Source organism: Misgurnus anguillicaudatus, unplaced genomic scaffold (assembly GCF_027580225.2).
Source record: "Misgurnus anguillicaudatus unplaced genomic scaffold, ASM2758022v2 HiC_scaffold_31, whole genome shotgun sequence".
NCBI lineage: Eukaryota > Metazoa > Chordata > Actinopteri > Cypriniformes > Cobitidae > Misgurnus > Misgurnus anguillicaudatus.
Window position 1 is genome coordinate 5,168,854 of NW_027395281.1, and position 27,980 is coordinate 5,196,833.

The 27,980-nt window shown below is 40.2% G+C and overlaps 2 protein-coding genes across 4 annotated transcripts; both read right to left on the reverse strand.

The window, feature by feature from the left end:
* Nucleotides 1-469: 469 nt before the first annotated feature.
* On the reverse strand, nt 470-27,972 carry LOC129453276 (calcium/calmodulin-dependent protein kinase type 1D). 3 transcript variants are annotated; one of them, XM_073865428.1, is made up of 15 exons: nt 27,833-27,972; nt 15,019-15,215; nt 14,832-14,946; nt 12,387-12,494; nt 10,731-10,856; nt 5,924-5,998; nt 5,584-5,722; nt 5,376-5,499; nt 5,216-5,291; nt 5,016-5,128; nt 2,377-2,455; nt 2,168-2,255; nt 1,749-2,062; nt 1,564-1,668; nt 470-1,478 (listed from the first exon to the last, which is right to left on the reverse strand). In XM_073865428.1, the coding sequence occupies exons 4-14, from the start codon at nt 12,470-12,472 to the stop codon at nt 1,608-1,610; spliced, it is 1,281 nt and encodes a 426-aa protein (XP_073721529.1). In that variant the 5' UTR covers nt 12,473-12,494; nt 14,832-14,946; nt 15,019-15,215; nt 27,833-27,972; the 3' UTR covers nt 470-1,478; nt 1,564-1,607. The 3 variants fall into 3 exon arrangements, with proteins under 3 accessions (XP_073721529.1, XP_073721530.1, XP_073721528.1); XM_073865429.1 differs by lacking the exons at nt 14,832-14,946; nt 15,019-15,215; nt 27,833-27,972 and adding an exon at nt 12,891-13,726; XM_073865427.1 differs by lacking the exons at nt 14,832-14,946; nt 15,019-15,215; nt 27,833-27,972 and having other exon boundaries at nt 12,387-13,725.
* On the reverse strand, nt 17,516-27,972 carry LOC129453272 (peroxisome proliferator-activated receptor delta). The gene is made up of 8 exons (XM_055217442.2): nt 27,833-27,972; nt 25,311-25,691; nt 24,983-25,113; nt 24,756-24,894; nt 24,453-24,655; nt 24,164-24,370; nt 18,700-18,943; nt 17,516-18,619 (listed from the first exon to the last, which is right to left on the reverse strand). Exons 2-8 carry the CDS (start codon nt 25,666-25,668, stop codon nt 18,372-18,374), a joined length of 1,530 nt encoding a protein of 509 aa, XP_055073417.2. The 5' UTR covers nt 25,669-25,691; nt 27,833-27,972; the 3' UTR covers nt 17,516-18,371.
* Nucleotides 27,973-27,980: the final 8 nt, after the last annotated feature.

Here is a 27,980-nt window from a genome sequence, read left to right on the forward strand (position 1 = left end):
TAAAATTTTTACTTAGTATTTTTGTCTTGTTTTCAGTAAAAATATTTTTAAAAATTCTTAAATTAAGATGTATTTTCTTGATGAGAAAAATTACTTAGGAAAATAAGTCTACTTTTAGTTAAGTGAAATAGTGCTTAAAACAAGCAAAAAAATCTGCCAAAGGAATAAGAAAAATGTTCTTGAATTAAGTGTTTATGAAAAAAGTTAATTTATTTCAAGAAAAAAAATCTTATTCCACTGGCAGATTTTTTTGCTTGTTTTAAGCACTAATTTACTTAGTTTATATATTTTTTGTCTAAAAAGTAGACTTATTTTCCCAGGTCATTTTGCTCATCAAGAAAATACATCTTAATTTAAGAATTTTGAGATATTTTTACTGAAAACAAGACAAAAATTCTAAGTAAGAAGTCAGTGTTGTGGTATAATAGGAAATAAAGGAGAGTAAATGAAATCTCTAGGACACCGTGAATGATTTTTCTGTAATTTTTTATTTCATACAGCAGTGTCTGTGTTTGTTACAGCAGGGATCTGTGTCAGTACACACTTCATACGCTCCTAAAGTAAGAGTTTATATGTAATGATAATTATTTCATAATATTATAACAGCGACTCTGGAGAATATTAAACAGTAGTTTATCTGCAGTAGTTTAATGTACAGAAATCATCAGTTCTGACATCATCAAACCTTCCCGTGATGCACCATAGATATGTATATAAAGGCTAGATGTCTCGCCCGCGCTGCTGGCCAATTGAGTGCAACGTCCGCATTTGGCGGCCATCTTACCACAGGCAGCTCGCTTACTCATAGCATTGCGTTTAATGGAGCATGTACTTTTAAATGACTATAACTTGCTTAATTTTCTACCAATTTTCAAACGGTTTGGTTTGTTATAAACATCAGAGATGTACCTATGACACTGCATACTTAATTAATAATTTTCATGAATCATGTTAAAGCATCCAGAATTATAGCCACGCTAATATCATTGGTAAGAAACCAAACCGTTTGAAAATCGGTAGAAAATTGAGCAATAAAGGTCATTTAAAAGTATCTGCACCATTAAACTCAATGCTATGAGTGAGCGAGCTGCCTGCGGTAAGATGGCCGCCAGGTGATGACATTAGAGACTCCCCAGTAACACATCTAGCCTTTATACATATCTATGTGATGCACCACCATCAGATCATGGCATAAATAACTATTGTACATAAATATACAAACAGCAGATATAATTTATACAATAAACAGAACAGATGATCTCAAGACTGTCTCACAACGCATTCCTAAGTGAATTTATTATTCAATGTGTGTGTGTGAGTGTGTGTGTGTGTGTGTGTGTGTGCGCGCGCGCGCGTGCGGGCGTGCATGTGTGTGTTTGGCACTTGTGTAACTCTTGATTCAAGTTGTGGGTTTGTTGTGGAGATAATCCCTTAAGAGAAATAACACACACAAATCCATCTTTTAACAGCAGGATGATCTGGAGAGAGAGAGAGAGATAAGATGAATGAAATAGTGTATAATATCATGAGTCAGTCAATGTTGTGGTCTGAGCAATCCCTCACTTCATCTTCATTTGACTGACAGCTGTCATTCACCAGTCAGCTGATTACATCACAGAGCAGACTCCGGTCTGCAGAGACTGACCACGCCCATCCGCAGCACCCGCTCTGAATCACACAAACACTGATGAGTGACTTCACTTGAGTTTAGTGTGTTGTCTATGTAGAAGATAAGAGAGTCATTGTACCTGTCAGCGGAACAGGCCAGGTCAGATTCAGAGTGATACGAGTGCTGACCGCTTTCATTGATGACCAGCGCGTGCATCGGTTCGCTGTTACAGGCCTTCAGCGGGCCGCGCCTGATGATGACATCACACTGAGGAGCCAGGCTCATGTGACTGCATGATAAGTTGCCATTTGTGTCCAGCTCCTCTGCAGGCGGACTGACGGACGAGACGTCCATCACCTCGATTGATGGCGGTGGGGCGGAGACCACGGGGTCTGCATGAGCAATCTGGAGCCGTTGCATGTGCTGAACTATAACTGTCGCATTGATGACTCGCTGTAACACAAACACACTGATGTGAGTTTGATAGTGGTGAAGGATTTGATGACTGTGAACTGAAACAAGTTATAATTTACAAAGACATAGAGGAGAATATCTCACCTTCCATCTGGATTTGGCAAAGTTTTTCTGGATCTGTTGACAGACGGACTGATAGATGTTGTCATTCTGAGCTGTCACACCGATAATCCTAAAAAACAGACACCATTCATTAATCTCTTTATATATCAGTCATTGATAACTGATAATATCAAATAATATTAAATAAATAATAAATGAAAACACAATGAGATTCTGACGAAGTTTCTTACCATGGGTGATCGAGCGCTTGTTCAGTGGTGAAACGTTTACTGGGGTTTTTCTCCAGCATATGTCGAATAAAATCCTTTGCTACAGAAATAAACAAACAGAAAATGTCATCATTAAAAGTTTTGATTAGACAGTTTGTCATTATCAGAGTCTCACTAAGACACTTTGTATGTATACACAAAAACGATGGAGTTTTTCCTTTGCAAATTTTGCGTAAAGAAATATTGACAGACAACAACACAGATATGCGGAAGTGGTTGGCATTGTCAAACATCTTAAAGTAACAATTAGATCGAAAGTAACCGTCAAAAGCGAAAGTAATCGTTAAATCGAAAGCATTCGACAAATCAAATATATTCATTAAATCGTAAGTAACCAACAAACCAAAAGTAACCTTAAAACTGAAAGTAACAGTTAAACAAAACGAAAGAAACTGTTAAACTGAAAGTAATCATTAAATTGAAAGCATTCGACAAATCAAAAGTATTAATTAAATCGTAAGTAACCGGCAAAGCGAAAGTAACCTTAAAACCAAAAGTAACAGTTAAACAAAACGAAAGAAACTGTTAAACTGAAAGTAATCGTTAAACCGAAAGCAACCAACAAATTAAAAGTAACCAATAAATCGAAAGTATTCGGCAAATCGAAAGTAACTGTTAAATCGAAAGTATTCGACAAATCAAAAGTAACAGTCAAACAGAAAGTAACAGTTAAATGAAAGTAACCGACAAATCGAAAGCAACAGTCAAACCGAAAGTAACAGTTAAATCGAAAGTAATCGTTAAACGGAAAGTAATCGTTAACTTGAAAGTAATTGACAAATCAAAAGTAATCATTAAATTGAAAGTAAACGTCAAATCGAAAGTAACTGTTAAATTGAAAGTAACCGACAAATAAAAAAAAAAAAATGTTGAATCGAAAGTAACCGACAAAGCGAAAGTAATCGTCAAATCAAAAGTAATCGTTAAATTTAAAGTAATCGTTAAATCGAAAGTAACCGACAAATCAAAGGTAATTGTTAAATTGAAAGTAATCGTTAAATCGAAAGTAACCGACAAATCAAAAGTAATCGTTAAATTGAAAGTAACGGTAAAATCAAAACTTCTAGGGCCCTATCTTGCACCCAGCGCAATTGACTTTGTCAGTGACGCATGTATCATTTCGTATTTTGCACCGGCGCACAGCGGGTTTTTCCCTCCACAGACGCACGTCGGCAAACTAGGGAATGAACTTGCGCTCCCTGGGCGGTTCAGCGCAAAAAAGGAGGCGTGCTCCGGCGCAAACCATCTCTTATGCTATTTTGCAGTTTCAAAAAGCAATTGCGCTACTAACCAAAAAAAAACTAGTCTAAAGTCAGTGGCGCGTTGCGCGTGGTTCATTATGCTATTTTAAGAGCGCATGCTTGACCATAATGTATAGCGTGCACAACGCGCATTGCTTATCTAATCTACACAGATGCAACAGTTATTTTTGCAAATCATAAATTGTTACAATAAAAAATATAAGATAAGGGAAATCATTAAATCATAAATTGTTACAATAAAAAATATTAATACATGAGATAAGGGAAATCATTGTGGTGAGCATTGTGGTGATAGTTTTTATTTATTTTGTGTGGCAGCGTTAAACAATTATCATGCAAATAACGATTAAAATATTTTCATAAGTTTGTTGTGTGGCTGTATTACGTTTATTTTATCTAAATAATAATTAAAATGTTTTCATACGAAACATTCATGTATGTGAACTTGATTTGTAAGTGTACTTTGGGGTTGGACCTTGCTTGCGTTTCTTGTATCCGATTTCAAAGCCCCCAAACCCTTTCAGCGGTGAGGGTGGACGCAGCGATGTCCTCCTGTGTGCCCGGTGTGCCCGATTTATGCTGGCAAGCTTGGGATCCCCCCGTCTCCTGAGTCGTGCTTGGCGCAGATGATGAGACTATTTCCTCTCACGCCTGTTTAACTGACGCTGATTTGGGCGGGTTTCTCCTATCCCCATACAAAACAACTTCGCTGTCTTTGACTGCTCTTACAAGAACGTCGGTCTCCTCGGCTGTGAACCGCTCCTGGCGTGCGCCTGTCAAATCCGTTATAATAATAGCAACCCGCCATGGAACTTGCGCCCTTGCGTTTAAAGGGAATGTTGGATAGCGTTCTGATTGGTTTATTTGATGTTACGCCCAAACCACACCTATGAATAATGAACCTACTTCAGACCAACCCTTTATTGATTTGCGCCCGGCGCAAGACTTATTTCTCCCGCCGTGAAAATAGCAACAGCGCCCAAGATCCGCCCACAAAGTCACTTGCGCTTTGCGCTTCGCACTTGCGTTTCAGATCGTTAAAATAGGGCCCCTAATGTTACAATCAGTTCCTGATGGACAAAATCAAGTCCCACCCTCCATTTTTTCCTTAGTTTAGGAGCCGGTTCACTTATATGTCACAATAAGGAAATAAAGACAAATGCAACTTCTGTTTCATGCTGCTTTTAACACAAATTTTTGTACTTCGGATTAAGAAAATAACAATATCTTTGTCAAATGTTTGTGTATTCAGGTGCCCAAAACAAAGATGTAAATGAATTGTCAAAATGCATTAACAGTTTTGCCTTATTTTTTTAGTTAGAAATGGTATCGGCTCACCTGACTCTGAGATGTTGTCCCAGTAAGGGGAATGAAACGCATATTCTGCCTTCATTATTTTGGAGAAAAGTCTTGTTTCGTTCTCCTCGTAGAATGGTGGATATCCACACAACCTAATAAGCGTTAAACACAGCAGTATTTGAGTAAATATATAGATAGATATGATGAACAGTTTACATGTGAATCTGTATGAGACTTACAGGACGTATGTTATAACTCCAATAGACCAACAATCCACAGCTTTACTGTACGGCTTATGAGCCAAAACCTCTGGAGCTGAAAACACAAAGAAACATCAGAACTGAGATATTACAAACATACTGTATTGAGTATGTTTATTTGATGGGTGTGTGTTCGCACCAACATATCCTGGTGTCCCACAGGCAGTGGACATCACATCATGATCAGACATCTTAGACAAACCAAAGTCACTGATCATGATTTTAGCATTTTCATCTGGACTGAAGTACAGTAAGTTCTCCGGCTGTAGACAGAGACACATACAGATACATAACTTGATCATATAAAGTGTGTGTGTTTGTGTTAGATGTGTATGTGTTTTTCTGACCTTCAGATCTCTGTGAACGATGCTGTTTTGATGCAGGTATGAGACAGCCTCCAGGACCTGTTTGATCACATGACTGGCATCTTTTTCTGTGTAAACACCTCGATCCAGAATACGATCAAACAGCTCTCCACCCGAGACCCTTCAAAATCACAAACACACAACTCAATATACACTGAACAAAATCTGTGTTTCTCTAAACATAAGATTCTGTGTGTGTGTGTTTGTGTGTGTGTGTGTGTGTGTGTGTGTGTGTGTGTGTGTGTGTGTGTGTGTGTGTGTGTGTGTGTGTGTGTGTGTGTGTGTGTGTGTGTGTGTGTGTGTGTGTGTATTAGACACTCACAGCTCCATAACCAGATGATAGTGTGTTCGGGTTTCATAGAAATCCACTAGACCCACCACATTACTGTGCTTTATCCTGAAAGAGAAAGAAAAATAAGATAAAGTAAATTTGGTGTTGGTTTATGGTGTTTTGTATCTGTGGTGTTGTCTATGTTGTTTTGTGTTTGTTATGTTGTTTGTGTCTGTAATGTTATGGTCTGTATGGGCTATGGTGTTTTCTGTCTGTGCTGTTGGTTTATGTTTTTCTGTCTGTGGTGTTTTTCTGTCTGTGGTGTTTTTCTGTCTGTAGTGTTATGGTCTGAGTTGTCTGTGGTGTTGATGGTTTATAATGTTTTGTGTTTGTTTGTTTGTTTGTTTGTTTGTTTGTTTGTTTGTTTGTTTGTTTGTGTCTGTCTGTAGTGTTGTTTTTCTGTCTGTGGTGTTTTTGTATCTGTGGGGTTTTAATGTCTGTGGTGTTTCTCTGTCTGTAATGTTATGATCTGTGTTGTCTGTGGTGTTGATGGTTTATGGTGTTTTGTGTGTGTTTGTTTGTGTCTGTAGTGTTGTTTTTCTGTCTGTGTTGTTTTTCTGTTTGTAGAGTTTTGTGTTTGTGGTGTTTTGTGTCTGTGGTGTTTTTCTGTCTGTGGTGTTTTTGTATCTGTGGTGTTTTTCTGTCTGTGGTGTTTCTCTGTCTGTAATGTTATGTTCTGTGTTGTCTGTGGTGTTGATGGCTTATGGTGTTTTGTGTTTGTTTGTTTGTTTGTGTCTGTAGTGTTGTTTTTCTGTCTGTGTTGTTTTTCTATTTGTAGAGTTTTGTGTTTGTGGTGTTTTGTGTCTGTGGTGTTTTTCTGTCTGTGGTGTTTTTCTGTCTGTGGTGTTTTTCTGTCTGTAGTATTATGGTCTAACTCCGCCATGGACGGTCCCAAGCCCGGTCTGAGAAAGGAGGAGGGTTAGGCGTGGGGCTAGCAACCCCATCCTGGAAAAAAAAACTCTTGCTACAGAAACGCAAAAAAGAGAAACAGGTAATTCCGCCTTGGGAAGAGATGGGTCTTCACTAAGATGTATGACGCTGTGCAGTGAAAACCAATGTAAATTGGAAGCTGCAGGGCCGACCTACCTTCTTTCAGCCAGGGCAATCAACATCGGTACATGGAACGTGAGGACCATGTACGAAGCAGGGAAGATAGCGCAAGTGGCAGCAGAGATGCGGGGTTACAACCTCACCCTGCTTGGAATCAGCGAAACTCGATGGACGCAGTCCGGGCAGAAGAGGCTGATCACTGGCGAGATGCTGCTGTTCTCGGGACATGAGGAGGAAAACGCCTCCCACACACAAGGAGTAGCACTGATGTTGTCAAAAACAGCACAACGAGCACTCACTGGATGGGAAGCCCACGGCCCAAGGATCATAACAGCATCTTTCAAAACAAAGAAGAAGAAGATCACCATGAATGTTGTGCAGTGCTATGCACCCACAAATGACAGTGAGGAGGGAGATAAGGAGCAGTTTTATAACAGATTGCAGTCCATATTGGAGAGTTACTCAGAGAAAGATGTCACCATCCTGATGGGGGATTTTAATGCCAAGGTGGGGAAGGATAACATTGGATATGAGGAAGTTATGGGAAGGCATGGACTTGGCAACATGAATGAAAATGGCGAGAGGTTTGCAGATCTGTGTGCTCTAAATAACCTGGTGATCGGCGGTAGTGTCTTTGCACATAGGAGGATACACAAGGCAACCTGGGTGTCACCTGACGGATCCACTGGGAATCAGATAGACCACATCTGCATCATCAGGAAATTCAGAAGATCACTACAGGATGTCAGAGCGAAGCGAGGAGCAGACGTTGCATCAGATCACCATCTAGTAGTGGCAAGACTGAAGCTGAAGTTGAAGAAGGAGTGGATGGAAACTACAGCACAGAGGCACAAGTACAACACCTGCTTTTTGAGGGACACACACAAGCTGGAGGAATTTAAAGTAGTTTTGAGCAACAAGTTCCAAATACTGCAAGAAGTAGAGGAGGAGGAGGATACAGTGGATAACAGATGGAAGAGAGTGAAAGAGACCATAACAACAACATGTAGTGATGTCCTTGGACCCTCGAAATGCCAGCACAAGGAGTGGTTGTCGACAGAGACATTAAGGAAGATTCAGGAAAGGAAAAAGAAGAAAGCAGCCCTAAACAACAGCAGAACAAGAGCAGAGAAGGTCAAGGCACAAGAAGTTTTCACAGCTGCCAATAAAGAGGTAAAGAAGTGTATTAGAACCGATAAGCGGAACTATGTTGATGGTCTGGCATCCGAAGCAGAAGAAGCAGCAAGAAATGGAAATATGAAAGATCTGTACTCCATCACAAAGACGCTTTCAGGGAAGTTCTGCAAGCCAGGTAGGCCAGTGAAAGACAAGGAGGGGAAGATATTGAAGGGAGAGAAACAACAAATGGATAGATGGAGGGAACACTTTGAAGAACTGTTAAACAGGCAAATGCCAACAAACCCGCCAAACATCAATCCAGCAGCAGAGGACTTGCCAATAGACTGCAGTGTGCCCACCAGAGAAGAGATCCGGAAGGCAGTAGGCCAGCAGAGAAACGGCAAGGCAGCAGGTCCTGACAGTATACCAACAGAAGCATTGAAGGCAGATCTGGAAACAACGGTAGAGATACTGTTCCCTTTGTTCAAGAAAATCTGGGAGGAAAACCAGGTGCCCACGGAGTGGAAAGAGGGATACATTATAAAGCTACCTAAGAAAGGCGACCTCAGCAAGTGTGACAGCTACCGAGGAATTACGCTACTGTCCATTCCAGGAAAAGTGTTCAATAGGATCATCCTGAATAGAATTAAGGACCAGGTGGACACCCAACTCCGTGACCAGCAGGCAGGCTTTAGAAAAGACAGATCCTGTACGGATCAGATCGCCACCCTCCGTATCATTGTCGAACAGTCACTGGAGTGGAACTCTCTTCTCCACATTACCTTCGTAGACTATGAGAAGGCTTTTGATAGCTTGGATAGGAGTGCCCTTTGGAACCTTCTCCGGCATTATGGTGTGCCAGTCAAGATCGTCAACATTATCCAAAACTCGTATGGCGGTATGACGAGCAGAGTGGTCCATGGAGGGAAGCTTACGGAGAACTTCGAAGTGAGAACCGGGGTTCGTCAGGGATGCCTGCTCTCACCCTTCCTCTTCTTGCTAGCCATTGATTGGATAATGACGACTACAACGGAACATACAAAAACAGGAATCCAGTGGACACCATTTACACAACTCGACGACCTGGATTTTGCGGATGATTTGGCCTTGCTATCCCACACCCGACAGCAGATGCAAGACAAGATAAATAGCATAGCTGCCACCTCTGCTCAAGTAGGTCTGAACATCAATAAACATAAGACAAAGATCCTCAAGGTAAATAACATCAAAAACGACCCAGTACTGTTGGACGGAGAAGCGCTAGAAGAAGTAGAGGCTTTCACATACCTGGGCAGTGTCATCGATAAGCAGGGTGGAACAGACGCTGACGTCAAGGCACGAATACGTAAAGCAAGAGCAGCCTTCCTACAGCTGAGGAACATCTGGAGCTCGAAGGAACTGGGCCTAAGGACAAAGGTCAGGCTGTTCAATACCAATGTCAAGACGGTCCTTCTCTATGGTGCAGAGACATGGAGGAAAACAGTGGCGACGACGAAGAAAGTTCAGACCTTTATTAATTCCTGTATGCGAAAAATCCTCCAGATCCGCTGGCCAAATACCATCAGCAACCATGACCTTTGGCAAAAAACCAACCAGCTTCCTGCAGAAGATGAGATCCTAAAACGACGCTGGAGATGGATTGGCCATACGCTCCGCAAGCCAGCTTCCAATATCACCAGGCAAGCACTCAACTGGAACCCCCCAGGAAAGAGAAAAAGAGGAAGGCCAAGAAATACATGGCGCCGAGATTTGGCAGCTGATACCAAAGAATTTGGATATACCTGGAGTCAGCTGGAGAGAAGATCCCAAGACAGGGATGCCTGGAGAGCTCTTGTCGGCGGCCTATGCCCCAGGAGGGGTAGCAGGCATAAGTAAGTAAGTAAGTATTATGGTCTGTGTTGTCTGTGGTGTTTTTGTATATGTGGTGTTTTCTGTATGTAGTGTTATGGTCTGTGTTGTCTGTGGTGTTGGTTTACAGTGTTTTTCTGTTTGTGGGGTTTTGTGTCTGTGGTGTTTTCTTGTCTGTGGTGTTTTAATGTCTGGGGTGTTTCTCTGTCTGTATTGTTATGGTCTGTGTTGTCTGTAGTGTTGATGGTTGATGGTGTTTTGTGTTTATTTGTGTCTGTAGTGTTATAGTCTGTGTTGTTTTTCTGTCTGTAGTGTTTTTCTCTCTGTAGTGTTTTGTGTCTGTGGTGTTTTCCTGTCTGTGGTGGTTTTGTTTCTGTGATGTTTTCTGTTTGTGGTGTTTTTCTGTCTGTAGTATTATGGTCTGTGTTGTCTGTGGTGTTTTCGTGTCTGTGGTGTTTCTCTGTCTGTATTTTTATGGTATGTGTTGTCTGTGGTGTTGATGGTTTATGGTGTTTTGTGTTTGTTTGTGTCTGTAGTGTTATAGTCTGTGTTGTTTTTCTGTTTGTGTTGTTTTTCTGTCTGTAGTGTTTTGTGTCTATGGCGTTTTCCCGTCTGTGGTGGTTTTGTGTCTGTGATGTTTTTTGTCTGTGCTGTTTTTCTGTCTGTAGTATTATGGTTGTGTTTTGTATCTGTGGTGCTTTTGTGTCTGTAGTGTTATGGTCTGTGTTGTCTGTGGTGTTTGCGTATGGTGTTTGTGGTTGGTGGTGTTTTTCTCTCTCACCTCCTCAGAACTTTGATCTCATTCTCCAGGTTTGAGTTGTGCAGCTGTTTTTTCTTCACACACTTCAGGGCGTAAAAGTTCCCAGTCGTTCTCTCTCTCACCAGAAACACCTCCGAAAATGAGCCCCTACACAAACACACAACATTCCTGAGTCACAACAGCGTCACAGACAGACTTAAAAGAGAATCCCTGCAGATATTTGCCTGAGATCCTGATAATCTAATGGTAAATGGACTGCATTTATATAGTGCTTTTAACAGACCTATGGCCATCCAAAGCGCTTTATAAGTTGCCTCACATTCACCCATTCACGCACACATTCATACACCAATGGCGGTGTCAGCCATGCAAGGCGCCATCCAGCTCGTCTTGCTCAAGGACACCTCGACACTTGGTCCGGTGAATCTAGGGATTGAACCACCAACCTTCCGGTTTGTAGTCAAACTACATAATCAGTGTACACGAGGCCATGCTTTGAGCTCTACCATGTCTCCTGTCCGTAAGATTATACCGCATGAGTGAGTTGCATAAGAGACCCTAATGACTAATTACCCACATTACCTTTAATCTCACCTCAATCTACACACCTGCAGTCAGAAAACTCTTTAAACCTCACCTAACTTCAACAAACACTTTCTATTTCATATGTCAATCTTTAAAAAATAATTAATGTGAAGTGATATCCAAAAGAACACAAAATGAGCTAACAACCAACCACAAACATCAGTGACAACAAACATCTACAACACTTAAAACTCACATCAGATAGTCTAGTGTGAAGTGTGTAGTGTGTAGCATGCAGATTTAATGTATAGTATGTATTAAGCTCAGTGTCAGGTGTATACTCATTAAGGTTGGCACAAGAAAGAGTTACACGGGCAAACATCAGATGCAAACACACACGAGTGACATCATTACAGATCTGAGGATTTATGAACCTTCATCTTCATTAAAACTCTTGATTGCTGCCTATTAATGTGAGTCTGGACAACGCCTTCACTGATTGGATGATTATTTTTGAGAAAAAGGCCAAAATCAGAACATGACCACGTGCTGTAATCCTCACGTACACAGATGACAGGGAATCATACAAACACTCTAAATATAATTACACACATATCATTGATCTGACAATCTACACACACCTGAACACGCACACAGACACACACACACACACACACACACGCACGGTCAGTAATCCTATAATGCACTCAGGTCTGGATGTTCTCTGCCGTCTGTGTTCTCATTCAGTAGATGATGAAGATTAACTTGTGTCTCAAACTAAACTCATATCTATATAACTAACACAAACATCACTAAACATCTCATCAACACTTCAGAAGCGCCTCATAATCCTTCATAACCTCATATGGTTAAAATACCTATAACTGCTTCATAATCATTTATATAACAACTCTTCATCATCATCATCATCATTCAACAAGTTCTTCAATTCTTTCTTAATAAGAACAAATGATAAACAGCTCCATTGATAAAAATGGCTCCTGTCTCTCAATCCTTTAATCTGTCTCAGATAATCTTGTAACAGAATAACAGCTCTTGATTATCATTGTCCTCATTCTGACTCAGCAAACACAAAACTCTGAATGATCTCAAACATTATCGCACTTTAAATCAAATAGATTTGATACTCACGAGCCCAGAACTTCTTTAAAATCAAAGATGTCTTTTATATTGTTGGTTATTTTCTTCCAGCTGCATTGGATCTCCTTGCGTCCCATCACGGCTCAGATTCTGTGACTCCTGTACGACACAAACACTCCATGTCTTATACGATCATCTATCAGATCATGTCTGATCTCACGCTCTTATAAAAAATGCACAGATTCTCTGTCTGTTTCTGGAAAGAGTTTGAATCTGATCTCTCTATGTAGGTTACTGTATGTATGAGAAACTCTCACGAAACACATCACATCATTTAATCCAATATAATAAATAACACTTTACAATAAGGTTTTATTAGTTAATGCATTAGTAATATCTAATACATTTTTTTTTTTGGTTACTGATTTAAACATTTACATTTAATGTCTATTCATAAAATAAATATATTCATTTTGTTATCAATCACAGATTTCCTGATAAAACACAAACTCAAATAATTATTGATTGAGATCAGATGACAGATTTGATTCTTACCTGTGTATGAGATGTGTTAGGAGAGACTGATGAAGGAATACACCTGTGCTGTTCTTTATCACATGCGCTCACACACCAGCTTCAGGGACGGCTTAACTGTGTGACGTCAACCCAACCCAGCCTATAATAACCTCTTTAACTACCTTAACCTTCATCAAAAATCATTTCTGCATAAACTCATCATACTCATATAATCTTGATGTCTTAAATAATGACTGAATAAGATCATGAAATCAATATGAAATTAAACTTTAATGCTACAAATCTCATCGTTAAATAAGACTGAATTTCACAGACAGGTTCACATTAGCACAGACACAACAATTTTGAGGAATAAATGTACAGTAAACATATAAATCATCAAAACTGTAGTTAACAGATGAATAAATCTGAAATGTTTAAATATAAATATAAAGCATCTCTTGCATGTGGTTAGCTGGTCAATCTCAGCACATGGTAAACGTGTTACTTTAAATCTCTTATCACCTGTCATTACATCATTGCATCTCAACATCATTACAGAGACTTCACTCTTAACCCTAATAATATCTCTCTATATATTGTGTGTATACATATATTACAATAAAATAATATACCATAATAATAATATATGTATTATATAAATACCGTTTAATGTCACTCAATGCAATTTAGAGTAAAATAAAAGTTAAAAATGTTTACTTTAACAACAAGTTGACAACGTTCAGCTGATAAATTAATAGTAAATTAAGAGCACTTCCTGATCCGACTGATCATTCTGAGCTGTGATTGGCTGCTCAGTGAGATGGGGCGGGCTTTAATTTTTCTAAATATGACCTGATATTTAATATTTAATTTAATCTTTACTGTGAACTGCAAATAAACTACTTTCTAGTATTTTTGTCATGTTTTTAGTACAAATATCAAAAAATTAAATATTATAAATCAAGATGCATCTTTTTGATAAGCAAAACAAAAATAAAAAATCTAGATTTTATACAAATTAAGTAAATTTGTGCTTAAAACATGCAAAAATATCTGTCAATGGGGTAAGAAAAAATCTCTTAAACTCTCCTAAAAATTTCTTTGACACTTAATTTAAGAAAAAATTAAGAAAAATTAGCTTACCCCATTGGCAGATTATTATTTTTTTGCTTGTTTTAAGCACAAATTAACTTAAATTTGATGTTTTTGTCTAAAAACTAAAATTATTTTTAGGTGATTTTGAAAATGCAACCTGTTTTTAAATATTTGTAATATTAAATTAAAAAAATGAAGTAAGAAAGTCATTTTTTGCAGTGTGTGTTATGCGTTTAAATATAATCCTATTTAATTGAATTAAAAATCTCTTATTGAATAGTACTGATTCTGAATATATAAATGTTAAAATGTTTTCTCTCCTAAACAAAAGATCATTTAAAACGATGCACCTGGTGAATAATTTCATGTTAATTTGTATTATTATTATTCTGTTGTTGTGGTTTCACAGGAGAAGTCTATTAAATCTGTCTATATTTATTATTGATGTGTGTTTGAATTCAGGACAGACACAGAGGACAGCGAGTATATTTAACATTATAATCCAGTGCTATTAATGTTTAGGATTGAGTGAAACCCAAACCAGACATAGTTCACCTCAAAATGAACAGTCAGTCATCATTTACTCACCCAAATGTTGTTTCAAACCCATGGATTGCAAATAGCGTCTTATGTTGCTTTTAAAGTCAAATAACAACACAAACACTATCAATGCTCCTTTAAGAGTGACACAAACGCATTTAGCAGCTCTTAACCATAAAGTGATCAGTATTATAATACAGAAGATCACTTATATTACTATGACGCTCCAGGCCAGCAGTGGGCGCTGATGTGAAGTCAGACATCTGTAAACATCACAAACTATCTCAGCAGTCTCATTCATGCACATCAATTATAATGAACACATGAATAATGTAAACATACTTGAGTGACAGGCTCCTCCCCTCTCTCTGACTCCACCCCCTCCACTGAACCTTCCCTGGGTTGGTCCAGAGCAGAACGGCGTTGATGGCACAGACCTGCTGTGACCTGCATCTGACTGAATATAAATATCAATTATGTCACGTGTGTCCAAACATTGAAGGTCATGCATGATCAGGATGTTTGTTACCATGGAAACACAGCACCATCATCATCATTCTGGTTTAGGGTGAAGTTCAGGGAGAAAGGGTCAGACGTCCTCCATGTTGCTCTCTATCATCTGCAGTCTGTTCTCCATCTGTAGCACCATCTCGCTGATAGACGATGTGTGTTATCATCACCCGTGTCCAGTTCTCCAGTACAATCATTCAGCCCCGATTCATTCATCTGAAACAACACATTCATACAGACTACATGTGTCACAGTACCGTGGTACATGGGTGGTATCAGATTCACACACACGCAAACACACACAGATCACATAGACAAAACTAGAGACTAAAACTCAATATTTGCTGTTAGAAAGTGAAATTCTCACCGGTGTTTGTGTGTTTGTGTTGTGTTGTGTCTGTTCAGAGATAAAGAGTCAATGATAATCTCATTAACACTGAATGTTTAAGCACTGATCTGAAATCAGATCTCCTGATTTAAACCTATAGATCACTAACCACATGACTGCTCCTAGATCAGATAAGAACACATAACATGAAGTCTGACTACTGTGTGTGTGTGTGTGTGTGTGTGTGTGTGTGTGTGTGTGTGTGTGTGTGTGTGTGTGTGTGTGTGTGTGTGTGTGTGTTGTGCTTTAGGATGAGCTGTGTGTAGCACATAAGGCAAACAAGTGACAAAGCTACATGTAGCTGTGAATGATCTCTGTCATGATATCATGTGACTGAATCCTGTTGGAAACGAGTTTGTTTTGAGCTCAGACTCAGCGTGAGATGAAGCGATGAATTCAGACTCACGGTGAGACACGGAAATCTCACAGAACACACACAATAGAGAGAGAGAGAGGACGACTTTTGCTGCCCTGGGGTCACATTGTTCATACAACATCTGCAGATCACATCACACAAACACACACACACACACACACACACACACACACACACACACACGCACACACATACATACACATACAGAGAGAGAGAGAGAGAGACTCCTGCTAACACTTCACACACTAAAAAAGATCCACCCATAAAACACACACACACACACACACACACACACACACACACACACACACACACACACACACACACACACACATACATACTCTGCTGTGGTATATATCTCCATACTTTATAAATAATGAAGTGTTTTATTGAATCGGTTCAGATTGACATGGGTTATCCTGTGACCCTGATGAAGGTTCTGTTTATGAGTTCTTGAATAACTGACCCTACAGAGAGGAAACAAATCAAACCTAACTCTGGACCACGACCTTTAGCTCAGCAGGAAATTCACACAACAGACCGGACAAAGGTTTAATGAAGAACATCATTTACCCTCAAAAACACAACAAACAACCTTCAAAAATACCCATATGACTCAAAACACCCTCAAAAACACCACAAGTGACCCTAAAAAACAACCATCAAAACACTCAAATCAAAATAACAACCCCATAAACACTTTAAACAACCATTAAAAACACCACAAGTGACCCTCAAAAACACTTTTAACTTACATTTATTTGTATAGCACTTTTACAGGTCGCAATGGAACTTAACAGAAGGACACAACCCAAACACCCCAAATACAATTTAAAGAACTCTCAAAAAACACCCTGGGCTACCCTCAGAAACACGCCAAGCGACCTTCAGAAACACCCCAAGCGACCCTTAGAAACACTCCTGGCGGCCCTCAGAAAAACCCCAAGCCAACTCTTTTAGAAACATCCTGGGCCACCCTCAAAAACACCCTGGCGCAACCCTCAGAAACACCCCGAGTCAACTCTCAGAAACATCCTGGGCCACCCTCAAAAACACCCTGGCGCAACCCTCAGAAACACCCCGAGTCAACTCTCAGAAACATCCTGGGCCACCCTCAAAAACACCCTGGCGCAACCCTCAGAAACACCCCGAGTCAACTCTCAGGAAACCCTGGCCCACCTTCAAAAACACCCTGCGGCAACACTCAGAAACACCCCGGGGGACACTCAGAAACACCCCAAGTGACCTTCAGAAACAACCAGTGGGACCCTCAGAAACACCCCGAGCAAACTCCCAGAAACACCCCGGGCCATCCTCAAAAACACCCCAAGCGACCATCAGAAACACCCTGAGCCAACTCTCAGAAACATCCCAGGCCACCCTTAGAAACACCCTGCTGCAACCCTCAGAAACACCCCGAGGGACCCTCAGAAACACCCCGAGCCAACTCTCAGGAGCACCCAGAACCACCCTCAAAAAACACCCCGGGGCAACCCTCAGAAACACCCCGGGGACACCCAGAAACACCCCAAGCGACCCTCAGAAACACTCTGGGGGACACTCAGAAACACCCTGAGCCAACTCTCAGAAACACCCCGAACCACTCTCAAACACCCCAGGGCAACCCCAAGAAACACCCTGGGGGACACTCAGAAACACCCCAAGCGACCCTCCCGAGCCAACTCTCAGGAACAACCCAAAATGATTGGGCAACCCTGCTTCTTCAAATTCATGAAACAGCACAGCCGAATGTCCCGTGAGTTTTACTCAGTATTTTTATTTGAATGTTTTTCAGATGAGTAGAAGACATCAGCAGTCTGTGATGCAGCTCATCAGGTCACAGTTGTGTGATGGTCAAGCGTTCATAAAGAATAAACAATCCTCTTAAACCTCCTCTCAGACCTACAGACATGAACACATCTGATCTGCAGGAGAGTCATCAGTATGAGGAATTAGCAGCACTGATATGACACAAATACATGAGGTCTGTAATGTATAGGTTTACAGTTAATACAGTAGATGTGTTGCTCTTTCATTCAGTTCATTCAGCACAGGAGCTCCAGTAAATACTGAATATCATTCAGTCAGCTGTGAGAAACTAATAAACAGTGATTAAATATTGAATATAAACATGATTTATCTGAATATAATCACAGCATTATTTCATAATGTGTTAGAGGTTGTTGGTCAGTAATGATATATTCTTCATTCTGTTGTTCTTGTGTCTCTGTGTTTTGATCTATCATAGCAGGAATGAAGGTCCATTCACACCATGAATTAAAAAAACATTTGTTGGACCCAAGAAAAACCAAACATCTTTCTGCACTACAGGCATCATTCAGTGTTTATCTGTAGAAACAGAGAATCTCTTAAAGCTCTATAGAGACATTCAAAAACCGACCCGAAACAAAGCAGAAACAGCAAAACAGATCCAACGAGCAGCAATGATTATCCCAGACCTTTGACCTGCACAACCTCATGATGTCACTGCAGGGCCAGATCAGAGCTTCGTTCATCATCGATCAGTAATAAGTCCAAGTGTTCGATATAAACAATAACATCCATAAAAGTTCACAGTGATTGGTCAGTCTGTAAAACGCGAGCGGTCTCAGTACATGTCCCTGTAGATCTCCTGCAGTAGAGGATGAAGAGACGTCTCAGATTCGGTTTTCTTGATCTTCTGCACCAGCTGCGCGTTCTCTGTCACCATCTGACGGAGGTCTGCCAGCTTCTGCAGCAGTCTGGGGAAGATGAAGCTTGCGTCTGGATGATTCATCTGCAGATGAAGATTAAGAGCTTGCAGGATGTTGTCTTGTATTTGTTCCACCTGAGAAACGTTCATCAGACCCGGACGATCTACACAAACACAACGTACAAACACAAGTTAAATACTGCAACAAATCAACATTACAATATGCAGAGGAAAGCTCTTTCACCTCCGCACAGGATAATAGCAGCTACAAACAGAGCGAGATCGCTGTCGTCCAGCTCCAGAGCGTTAAACTTTACTGCAAACTCAAACTTGGGCTCCATGATCTCGTTGAAGGGCTTGCGGAGACTGCGGAGAAACTCTCTCGTGACGAAACCTCGTCCGTTCGCCACCAGCAGGCCGTCTTTATTCATCAGCGAGGGCAGCATGGCGAAGATTGCCTCGTGGACACCATACTTCAACAGCGTCACCTACAGGAGAGGAGAGTTCATTCAGTTGAGCTATACTTCCTGCTTTGCTACTGCTCGGACGCTTTTACTTGCGCTTTTACTTGCGCTCTGTGCTTTTGCGCTTTTGCTTTTTCGCTTTTATCTTTTGATTCAACTACCAGCAGTTCAGCACAGTGCTCAAACTAAACAATTGGGCTCTCAAACTAAAACTACAAATTCCTGGAACTATATCGATATTTGGAATATTCAACAACTTGGGGTTTCTATCATAGCAGTCTACCAGTCTGCTATTGCCGGCAGCTGACAATCCTAAAACAGGACAACACAGCTGCCCACACTCAAACAGAAGAAAAGAAGAAAAAATGCCTTCTTTTGGATCTCAATCCACCTGCTGCTCAAACTGCCACAGACTTTTACAAAAGATTGCGGTTCTCGAAACAAAGTTACTTGTGGCGCTGCCGACCCTGCCAGAACATACAGCGGAGCTTCATCGTGGTCCTTCTCAACATAAAGCTGGTGAGTCCTGTGAACCTAATGCCTATAAACAGGTCATAGTGAGCTCAGAGAAACCTAAAGTAATTGAGGACACAAACCGATGGCATAAACAGGGTGCGAGACCCAAAAGTGCTCAAGACATTAGACTGTCACGAGTGTCACAAATTGCTGCATTAGCATCATCTACCCCAGATATGGGTACAACTCGAGTAGCCAATATTGGTATTCTACCACCCCCTGTACAACTTGAAAATAGATTTGAAGCACTAATGAGTTTGGGTGAAGAATCCCCAAATGTTAATGGACACAGATCACATCAGTCAGTAGCTTACAGAGCTAACAGACGCTCAATATCATACAGGCAGCGGCGCTCCGCTCAGACAGCAGCCGAGCCAAACACGCTGATAGTGGGTGACAATATTATTAGAAACTTTGAAAGCAAGGCTACCCGTACATACTGTTTTCCTCGTGCAACGGTTTCTGATGTTAACAAGGAACTTTGCAACTTTCTGATGAAACATAAGTCTGTCAGTCGGATTGTCATACATGTGGGAAAGAATGATATTCGGAAAGAGCAGTCTGAGCTCCTTAAGATGGATTTCAATGAACTTTTTGAAACACTTGCAAGACTGAAAGTTCAATCTTTCATCAGTGGACCTCTCCCAGCCCGGGGAACAAATATGTTTTCTCGGCTACTAAGTTTAAATTCATGGCTGCAAAAAACCTGCACCATGAGAGGACTGAATTACATTGACAATTTCAATATCTTCAGAAGTCAAAAGCAACTTTTTAACACAGATGATATCCACCCAAACAAACTAGGTGCTAGGTTGCTTAAAGACAATATCTTTTTCTCCATGCATCATCCATCAGCTGAGAGTGCCAGTCCACTACTGAACAGCGGAAATGACCACAGGATTTCACACCAGCACCTGGATGGACATTCAGATGACAAGGATAAAACTCTGCAGTCACAACTACTGTTCACAGACACAGCTCAGGCTGAGCCTTGCCCACAGACCTCGCTACAGCTGGATTGTGAATCAACACCCAAGGACGTTTCTGTTGATAATGACCAGAGGAATGATAACACTCCCTCCCAGCCTTCAGGAACACCAGAATCACAGCTGATGTCGTCACACTCTCTCTCCCTCTCTCCAACATCACCACTTCTGGGCTTTTCAGAGAAAATGGAGAAACTGGTATCTGCTGGAACAAAGCTCTCCCACTCTATTGCTGCGAGTCCCCAAATATCAACCAAGAAACGGCGGGCTCCTCAACCACCAAAGCCTTCGGGCTCAGCCCGCCCTCCCCCTCCATCTGAGAGAGCACTCCGACCTCTGCCTCAACGTCAGGGATCACACCAGCCCTCATCTGCAAACAGCACTGGTAACTGATGTGTGTTGGGTTCCCGCTACGTCAGCAGTAACAATCATAAATATTTTAAGAACAAGCGGGTGCCCGATGTCCCTTTAGCTTTTCCTATCTCTGTCCTGACATGTGATAGAAAGATGAAGGCCGTCTCCAGCCGCACAGCAATTCTATCTAATCTACTGCCTATTATACGTCATTCTGAGATTGATACAGTGCCAAAACCAGTTACTGTTAAGTTAGCACTTCTGAACATCCGTTCACTAAAGAACAAATCCTTTTTAGTTAATGATCTTATCACCACTAACAACCTGGACTTTATGTTTCTAAATGAAACTTGGTTAGATGACAGCTGCAGTGCTACAGTCCTCAATGAATCAGCCCCACCCAACTTTACCTTTATAAGTGTCAGTAGAGCTATTAGAAGGGGTGGAGGAATAGCTGCTTTATTCAAAGATGCCTTTCAATGCAAGCAAGTGTTACTTGGTGATTACCAGTCTTTTGAATATTTGTGTATTGCTTTAAAAGGTACACCACGCATTCTGTTTACAATTATTTATAGACCTCCCAAATACACCTCAGCATTTGTTGATGAGTTTACAGAACTTTTATCAACAATTTCCTCTGAATTTGATTATTTTGTTATTGCTGGAGATTTTAATATTCATATAGACAATGCAGAAAACAATGCTGCAATTGAACTGTTAAATGTTTTAAACACTTTTGATCTGACCCAGCATGTGCAAGGTCCTACACACAATCGGGGACACACTCTTGATCTGCTCATTAGCAAGGGTCTACACATTTCATCCACTGTAATCAAGGATGAAGCACTATCTGACCATTTCTGTGTTTACTTTGATTTATTGATCTGTCCTGCCACTGATGCTAGATCTGTCTATGTTAAAAAAAGGTTCATAAATGAGAACACCAGTGAGGTATTTATGAATGCTATGTCAATGTTGCCAAACATATCCGCAGACTCTGTTGATGTTCTCCTTGAAAACTTTAACATAAAAGTTAAAGATGCTATTGATGGTATAGCTCCAGTAAAGGTCAGGGTGATCACTGGCAGACGTAAAGCACCCTGGAGAAACACAACAGCAGTACAGCACATGAAAAGAACATGCAGAAAAGCTGAACGTATGTGGCGGAAAACAAAACTTGAAGTACATTATAGCATCTATAAGGACAGTCTTCGTGCTTTCAATGTAGAACTAGGCACAGCTAGACAGACCTTCTTTTCAAACATTATAAACAAAAACATAAACAACACTCGCACTCTTTTTGCTACTGTAGAGAGACTAACAAACCCCCCAAATCAAGTTCCTAGTGAAATGCTCTCTGACAACAAATGCAATGAGTTTGCAACCTTTTTCTCTGAGAAGATCAGTAATATCAGAATGACGATCAATACGGCCTCATATTGTACTGTGATCAGTCAGATATCATTGCAACAACCTCAGAAATTAGCCATTCTCTCAGAATTTGACATAATTGATATAAAAACCTTGGAAGAAACAGTACAACATCTTAAAGCATCAACTAGCAGCCTTGACACGCTCCCCACATCTTTTCTCAAAAAGGTACTTAACTGCTTAGAAACTGACCTCTTAAAAATAGTAAATACCTCTCTGATCACAGGCATTTTTCCAGAGTCATTAAAAATAGCAGTTGTTAAGCCTCTCCTAAAAAAGAGTAACCTAGACAAAACCATACTTAGCAACTACAGACCAATCTCAAATCTTCCGTTTATAGGCAAGATCATTGAAAAGGTTGTTTTTAATCAGCTGAACAAATTCTTAAACTCAAATGGCCATCTGGACAATTTTCAATCTGGTTTCCGTCAGCATCACAGCACAGAGACAGTGCTCATAAAGATAATAAATGATATTCGCTTAAACTCTGATTCAGGTAAAATATCAGTGCTGGTGCTACTAGATCTTAGTGCTGCCTTTGACACAGTAGATCACACCATACTCTTACATAGACTGGAAAACTGGGTAGGGCTCTCTGGGATGGTCCTCAAATGGTTTAAAACATACCTACAAGGAAGAGGTTACTATGTGAACATAGGTAACCATAAATCTGAGTGGACATCCATGACATGTGGAGTCCCACAGGGTTCAATTCTTGCACCGCTTCTGTTTAATTTGTATATGCTCCCACTTGGTCAAATAATGAAAAAGAACCAAATTGCTTACCACAGCTATGCAGATGACACCCAGATATACTTAGCCCTGTCACCCAATGACTACAGCCCCATTGACTCTCTATGTAAATGCATTGATGAAATTAACTGTTGGATGCGTCAAAACTTCCTCCAGTTAAACAAAGACAAAACTGAAGTCATTGTATTTGGAAATAAAGATGAAACTCTCAAAGTTAACACATACCTTGACTCTAGGGGTCTAAAGACACAAAATAAAGTCAGAAATCTTGGTGTAATTTTAGAGTCTGACCTTAATTTCAGTAGTCACGTGAAAGCGATAAGCAAATCAGCTTACTACCATCTCAGAAATATTGCCAGAATTAGATGTTTTGTCTCAAGACAGGACTTAGAGAAACTTGTTCATGCTTTCATCACAAGCAGGGTGGATTACTGCAATGGACTTCTTACGGGGATCCCCAAAAAGACCATTAGACAGCTACAGCTCATACAAAACACTGCTGCCAGAATTCTGACCAGAACCAAAAAATCTGAGCACATTACTCCAGTCCTCAGGTCCTTACACTGGCTACCTGTTACATTTAGAATAGATTTTAAAGTATTGTTACTCGTTTATAAATCACTTCATGGCTTAGGACCCAAATACATGACAGATATGCTAAATGTATATAAACCTAAAAGATTACTCAGATCATTAGGATCCGGTCAGTTAGAAATACCAAGGGTTCACTCAAAACAAGGTGCGTCAGCATTTAGTTATTATGCCACCTCTTGCTGGAATCAGCTTCCAGAAGAGATCAGATGTGCTTCAACAGTAAACACTTTTAAATCTAGATTAAAAACACATCTGTTTAACTCTGCATTTACTGAATGAGCACTGTGCTGCTTCACACTGACTGCACTTTTAACTCAAGTCACTTTTACTTCTGTTTTATTCTTTTTAACATTTTAAAGTGTTTTTATTAAAATCACATTTATTTTCTTTAATTGTTATTCTAAATTCTCATGTATCTTTGTTTTTATTGTGATTTTATTGTGTATCTATTATTTTTACATTTTCTTTTTTCTCTTTTATATATTGTTTTCTCATTTCTATGTAAAGCACTTTGAATGACCTCTGTGTATGAAATGTGCTATACAAATAAACTTGCCTTGCCTTGCCTATAAACAGAAGTGCATAACATTATCGCTTGATTCTCGGTTACCTGGTCGTTCAGGAAAAGGTCGACAAATCCCGGGATGCTTTTGGAAAACTCTGTGAGTTCTCGGACCGTCTCTACTGTAGTGCACTGACAGCGGTAGAAGACGTGAACGCCGATCTCCTTGTTAGTGGGAGCTCCGTTAATCACCTGATTCCAGACCAGCCCGTTCTCCGCCTGCCACAGTGAGTCCATGTCATGAATCACAAACGGCTGAGACACAGAGAAGAAGTGGAACACGTTATTACTGTTAAACAGCTGATAGTTGATCACTAGTGATTCTGACGCTGGTTACCGGGTTGCCGTTGGTTTTTCCCGTCAGGATGTTTCGGGCTTTCTTCTTGGTCATATTGAGATTCTTCAGGTAGGCGTTGTTGACCCGTTTGGCGAGAGTTTTGAGATCTGAACCTCCAGAGTTCTGACAGCTCTTTTCTCCAGCTAACAAACCTGCAACCAGTTTACGCTTCTCTGACTCGGGCATCCGTCCATACCGGATCGCTACACAAACACACACACAGTAATACACAAACAATGACATTCAGTTCTGCAGAAGATCAAAGGGAGTTCTGTTGCGTTAATGTTGTTGATGTTTATTCACCATCATGGGACATTCCAAGCATCAGGCATTTCTGAAAACGACAAAACTGACATTTATTCCGACTTTTCTTTTGGATTTTACAGCTCCGTTCACATTTCTCATATTCCAACTTCATACGGATGGTCCTTCTGAAAAAACCCTGTGAGTTACAGACAGAGAAAGACGGGAGAGTTTACAAACCTTTGATTCAAAATGGGTTATGATGTTGGTGATCTTTGACCCCTGACCTTGCAACCCTCACAGGCATGAACACCATAGTGAAATCCTGATGCTTTGTCTCCACAGATACGACACTCAACGTTTAGCCCCGCCTCCTCGTGACCCTGCTGCGCTGATACAGACGACGCTTTAGATAGATCTACAAACAAACGATCAATGTGAAGGTGCATGAAAGTGTGTGAAAGTGCATGAGACGGTGTGTAAAATTTTAAAGGTGTGAAGGTAAACAAAAAATGTTTAAAAAGTGCAAGAGTGTTAAAAATGCACAAGAGTGTGCAAAAGTGAACACGAGTGTGTAAAAGTGTGCAGCTTCAACATTTGTAACATCATCATCACCTGCAGATGCTGTGTTCGGTTCAGGACTCGCTGTACCGTGGCTGGCGTTACTTTGGTCTTCCGCTTCATTTACATCTTGACGATTTGTGTCCCAGCTAAGCTCCTCCCCCTGCAGGTCTAAGATCTCCTCAGGTTCCGCCCTCACATCCAGATCGAGATTAAGCTCCGCCCCTGCACGAAGCTCAGACAGCACATCCTCCAGACGCTCGTCATCAGGGGTGTGGCTACCACACGGGGAGGAGTCTTCATTCTCCATACAAACTCCGCCCACTTTCCCTGGCTCTCCACTCAGTTTGCTTCTCATTGACAGAGCGAGCGAGTCTCCTCCGTCCATCTCGAATAATTCAAAGACGTTCATGAGCGACTGCAGTCATAACTCACCTGAGAGACACAAACACATTGATGATGATGTCATCTAGCTGAATATAAAGTGACGGATTTACTCTGAAAGTATTTTGTTGAACAGATGTGATAACAGAAAAGTGATTTGACAGCTGTGATACTGAAGACCTGCTGTATGATCACCACCACCCAACAGCATGCAATGCATTGTGGGAACTTAACACATCCCAGCTGTAGAGACATGAAACATCTGTGACCAAACCAAATTAAATCCATCAAATCAGACACACACAGTTACCACAACTTCTGAACAAACAGAGAATAGAGAGCAGAGGTCATTCACACTGCAGGTTGCAGAATCTGCCTCTCGGTGGAGCTGCCTCTCACCGGAGGTTCAGTGAGGTCGGCTGGTGAAAGTTGATTTTTGTTATGACTCCTAATACTTCAGATGACTGGTTTATAGGTCAGACTAGTGTGTTGAACTAAAGCAGATTTCCTAAGATCCAGAGAACCGAACGCCTTTACTTCAGTGTTAAATAAGAGCAGATTAACGTCTATAATCTCCTGCAGAATTTCACATACAGCAGCACGAGTCATTTCATGTCTGGAGTTCAAGGATCTTCTGTAGTCTCTCTTTTTCTATTTAACTTTTAAAAGAAACATGCAAAACTCATGAAACGTGATTATACTAAACTCAGGACCTTTAAGGGCAAAGGATTTTTGGAACTCGCAGCATAAGGGTCATGGGTTCGAACCCAAGGAACACTAAAACTACTAAAAAACGTATAGCACTGTAAGTCGCTTTGGATAATATATATAAATATAACTAGGCTGTTTATGTGCAGTTATTACAGATCATTTACAAACGAAATGCATGCATAACTACTTAATTATGATGAATCTTCATGTATGACGCCTGAAAGCAGAAATAACAAAGAAGAGACCCTTCTGATCAATGCATGCATACATTAACATACAACATCCGATCACATGACTGACTGAGCATCACTTTCACCCTTATACACAAACAACAGATATTATAGACAGACTGTCTGCGGTGTGTTAGGAAATGACACACATCTTCTGCTCAGATATTATACACACACAAAAAACAGATAAAGCAGATATACTATATACAAGCACACAGCTAACCCATACACTTCATATAACTGACTTCAGATCAGTCCTAATGAGAAACTCTGTCAGGGCTCTGTGGGTACATGAACTCTTAAAACCAAAAACATTTCAAAGTTCACAGTTTATCGACTGCGAGTATTGTGGGAGTCTTTGGCCTTCAGACTTCTCTCTATAAACACTTAAAGTAAACTCTTATGAATGACGTCACAGTCAACTCTTTTATCTCTGTGATTTTATAACACTGTCTGAACGTCATTGAGCCGTCAAAAGATTAATCGCGATTAATCGCATAAAAAATAAATGTTTGTGTTTGCATAATATATTTTTGTGTAATTATTATGTATATATAAATACACATATACATGTATAAATGTAAGAACATTTTATTTGTTTATTTTTGTAGTTTATATATAATATAAAATATATTTTAAATGTATATATACATATGTAAATGTTTCTTAAGTACATACATGCATGTGTTTTTGTATTTATATATACAAAATAATTACACACAGTGTAATAACACATAGTGTGCTCAGTTAGTAAACACAGTGACTTAGTCCCAAGTGTGTATATGTGAGTGTGTATATTTGTGTCGCAATAAAACAAGTCGTTCTAATATCACCGCAAAACCAACTTTCACCTAAAAACAAATAGATAAATGATAAATGTGTAGTATAGATAGATAGATAGATAGATAGATAGATAGATAGATAGATAGATAGATAGATAGATAGATAGATAGATAGATAGATAGATAGATAGATAGATAGATAGATAGATAGATAGATAGATAGATAGATAGATAGATTTTGCCTGTATAGTGGGTCCCGTATGGAAAAGTTTAAGAAACTCTACTACTACTACTAATCTGTTTATAGTTTTGAATGACATGTGTTCTTTAATCCCTCACGTGATCACCGATAACGTCAACACAAACTTTCTTTTAACATGAATATAAACTCATGTTTAGTCTGTGATTAGCAGTTCTCGACAGTTAAACACATTAAAACAGACAGAAAACTTCAGATTTAAACTCTTACCTCTTCATCCAGACGCAGTTAAACACTTTAAATCCGCGTCAGTGATGATAAATCAATTAATTCTCATATCTCTGTAGTACAACGGGACGAGTACCGCTCGAGCGCTCCGCACGCGCGTCCACAGACCACCGGCGTTATGACGTCACAG

Bases quoted from the DNA above. Each gene is read 5' to 3' on its own strand.
- LOC129453276 (XM_073865428.1), bottom strand. From the start codon at position 12,472: ATGGGACGCAAGGAGATCCAATGCAGCTGGAAGAAAATAACCAACAAT. The intron at 5,129-5,215 runs GTAAGTCTCATA...AACGCTTATTAG, and splicing joins GGAGTTATAACATACGTCCT to GTTGTGTGGATATCCACCAT. The intron at 2,456-5,015 runs GTGAGCCGATAC...TTATTTCTGTAG, and splicing joins GGACAACATCTCAGAGTCAG to CAAAGGATTTTATTCGACAT.
- LOC129453272 (XM_055217442.2), bottom strand. From the start codon at position 25,668: ATGAACGTCTTTGAATTATTCGAGATGGACGGAGGAGACTCGCTCGCT. The intron at 24,371-24,452 runs GTAACCAGCGTC...TCTGTGTCTCAG, and splicing joins GAAAAACCAACGGCAACCCG to CCGTTTGTGATTCATGACAT. The intron at 18,620-18,699 runs GTGAAAGAGCTT...GTGTTTGTGTAG, and splicing joins TGCTATTATCCTGTGCGGAG to ATCGTCCGGGTCTGATGAAC.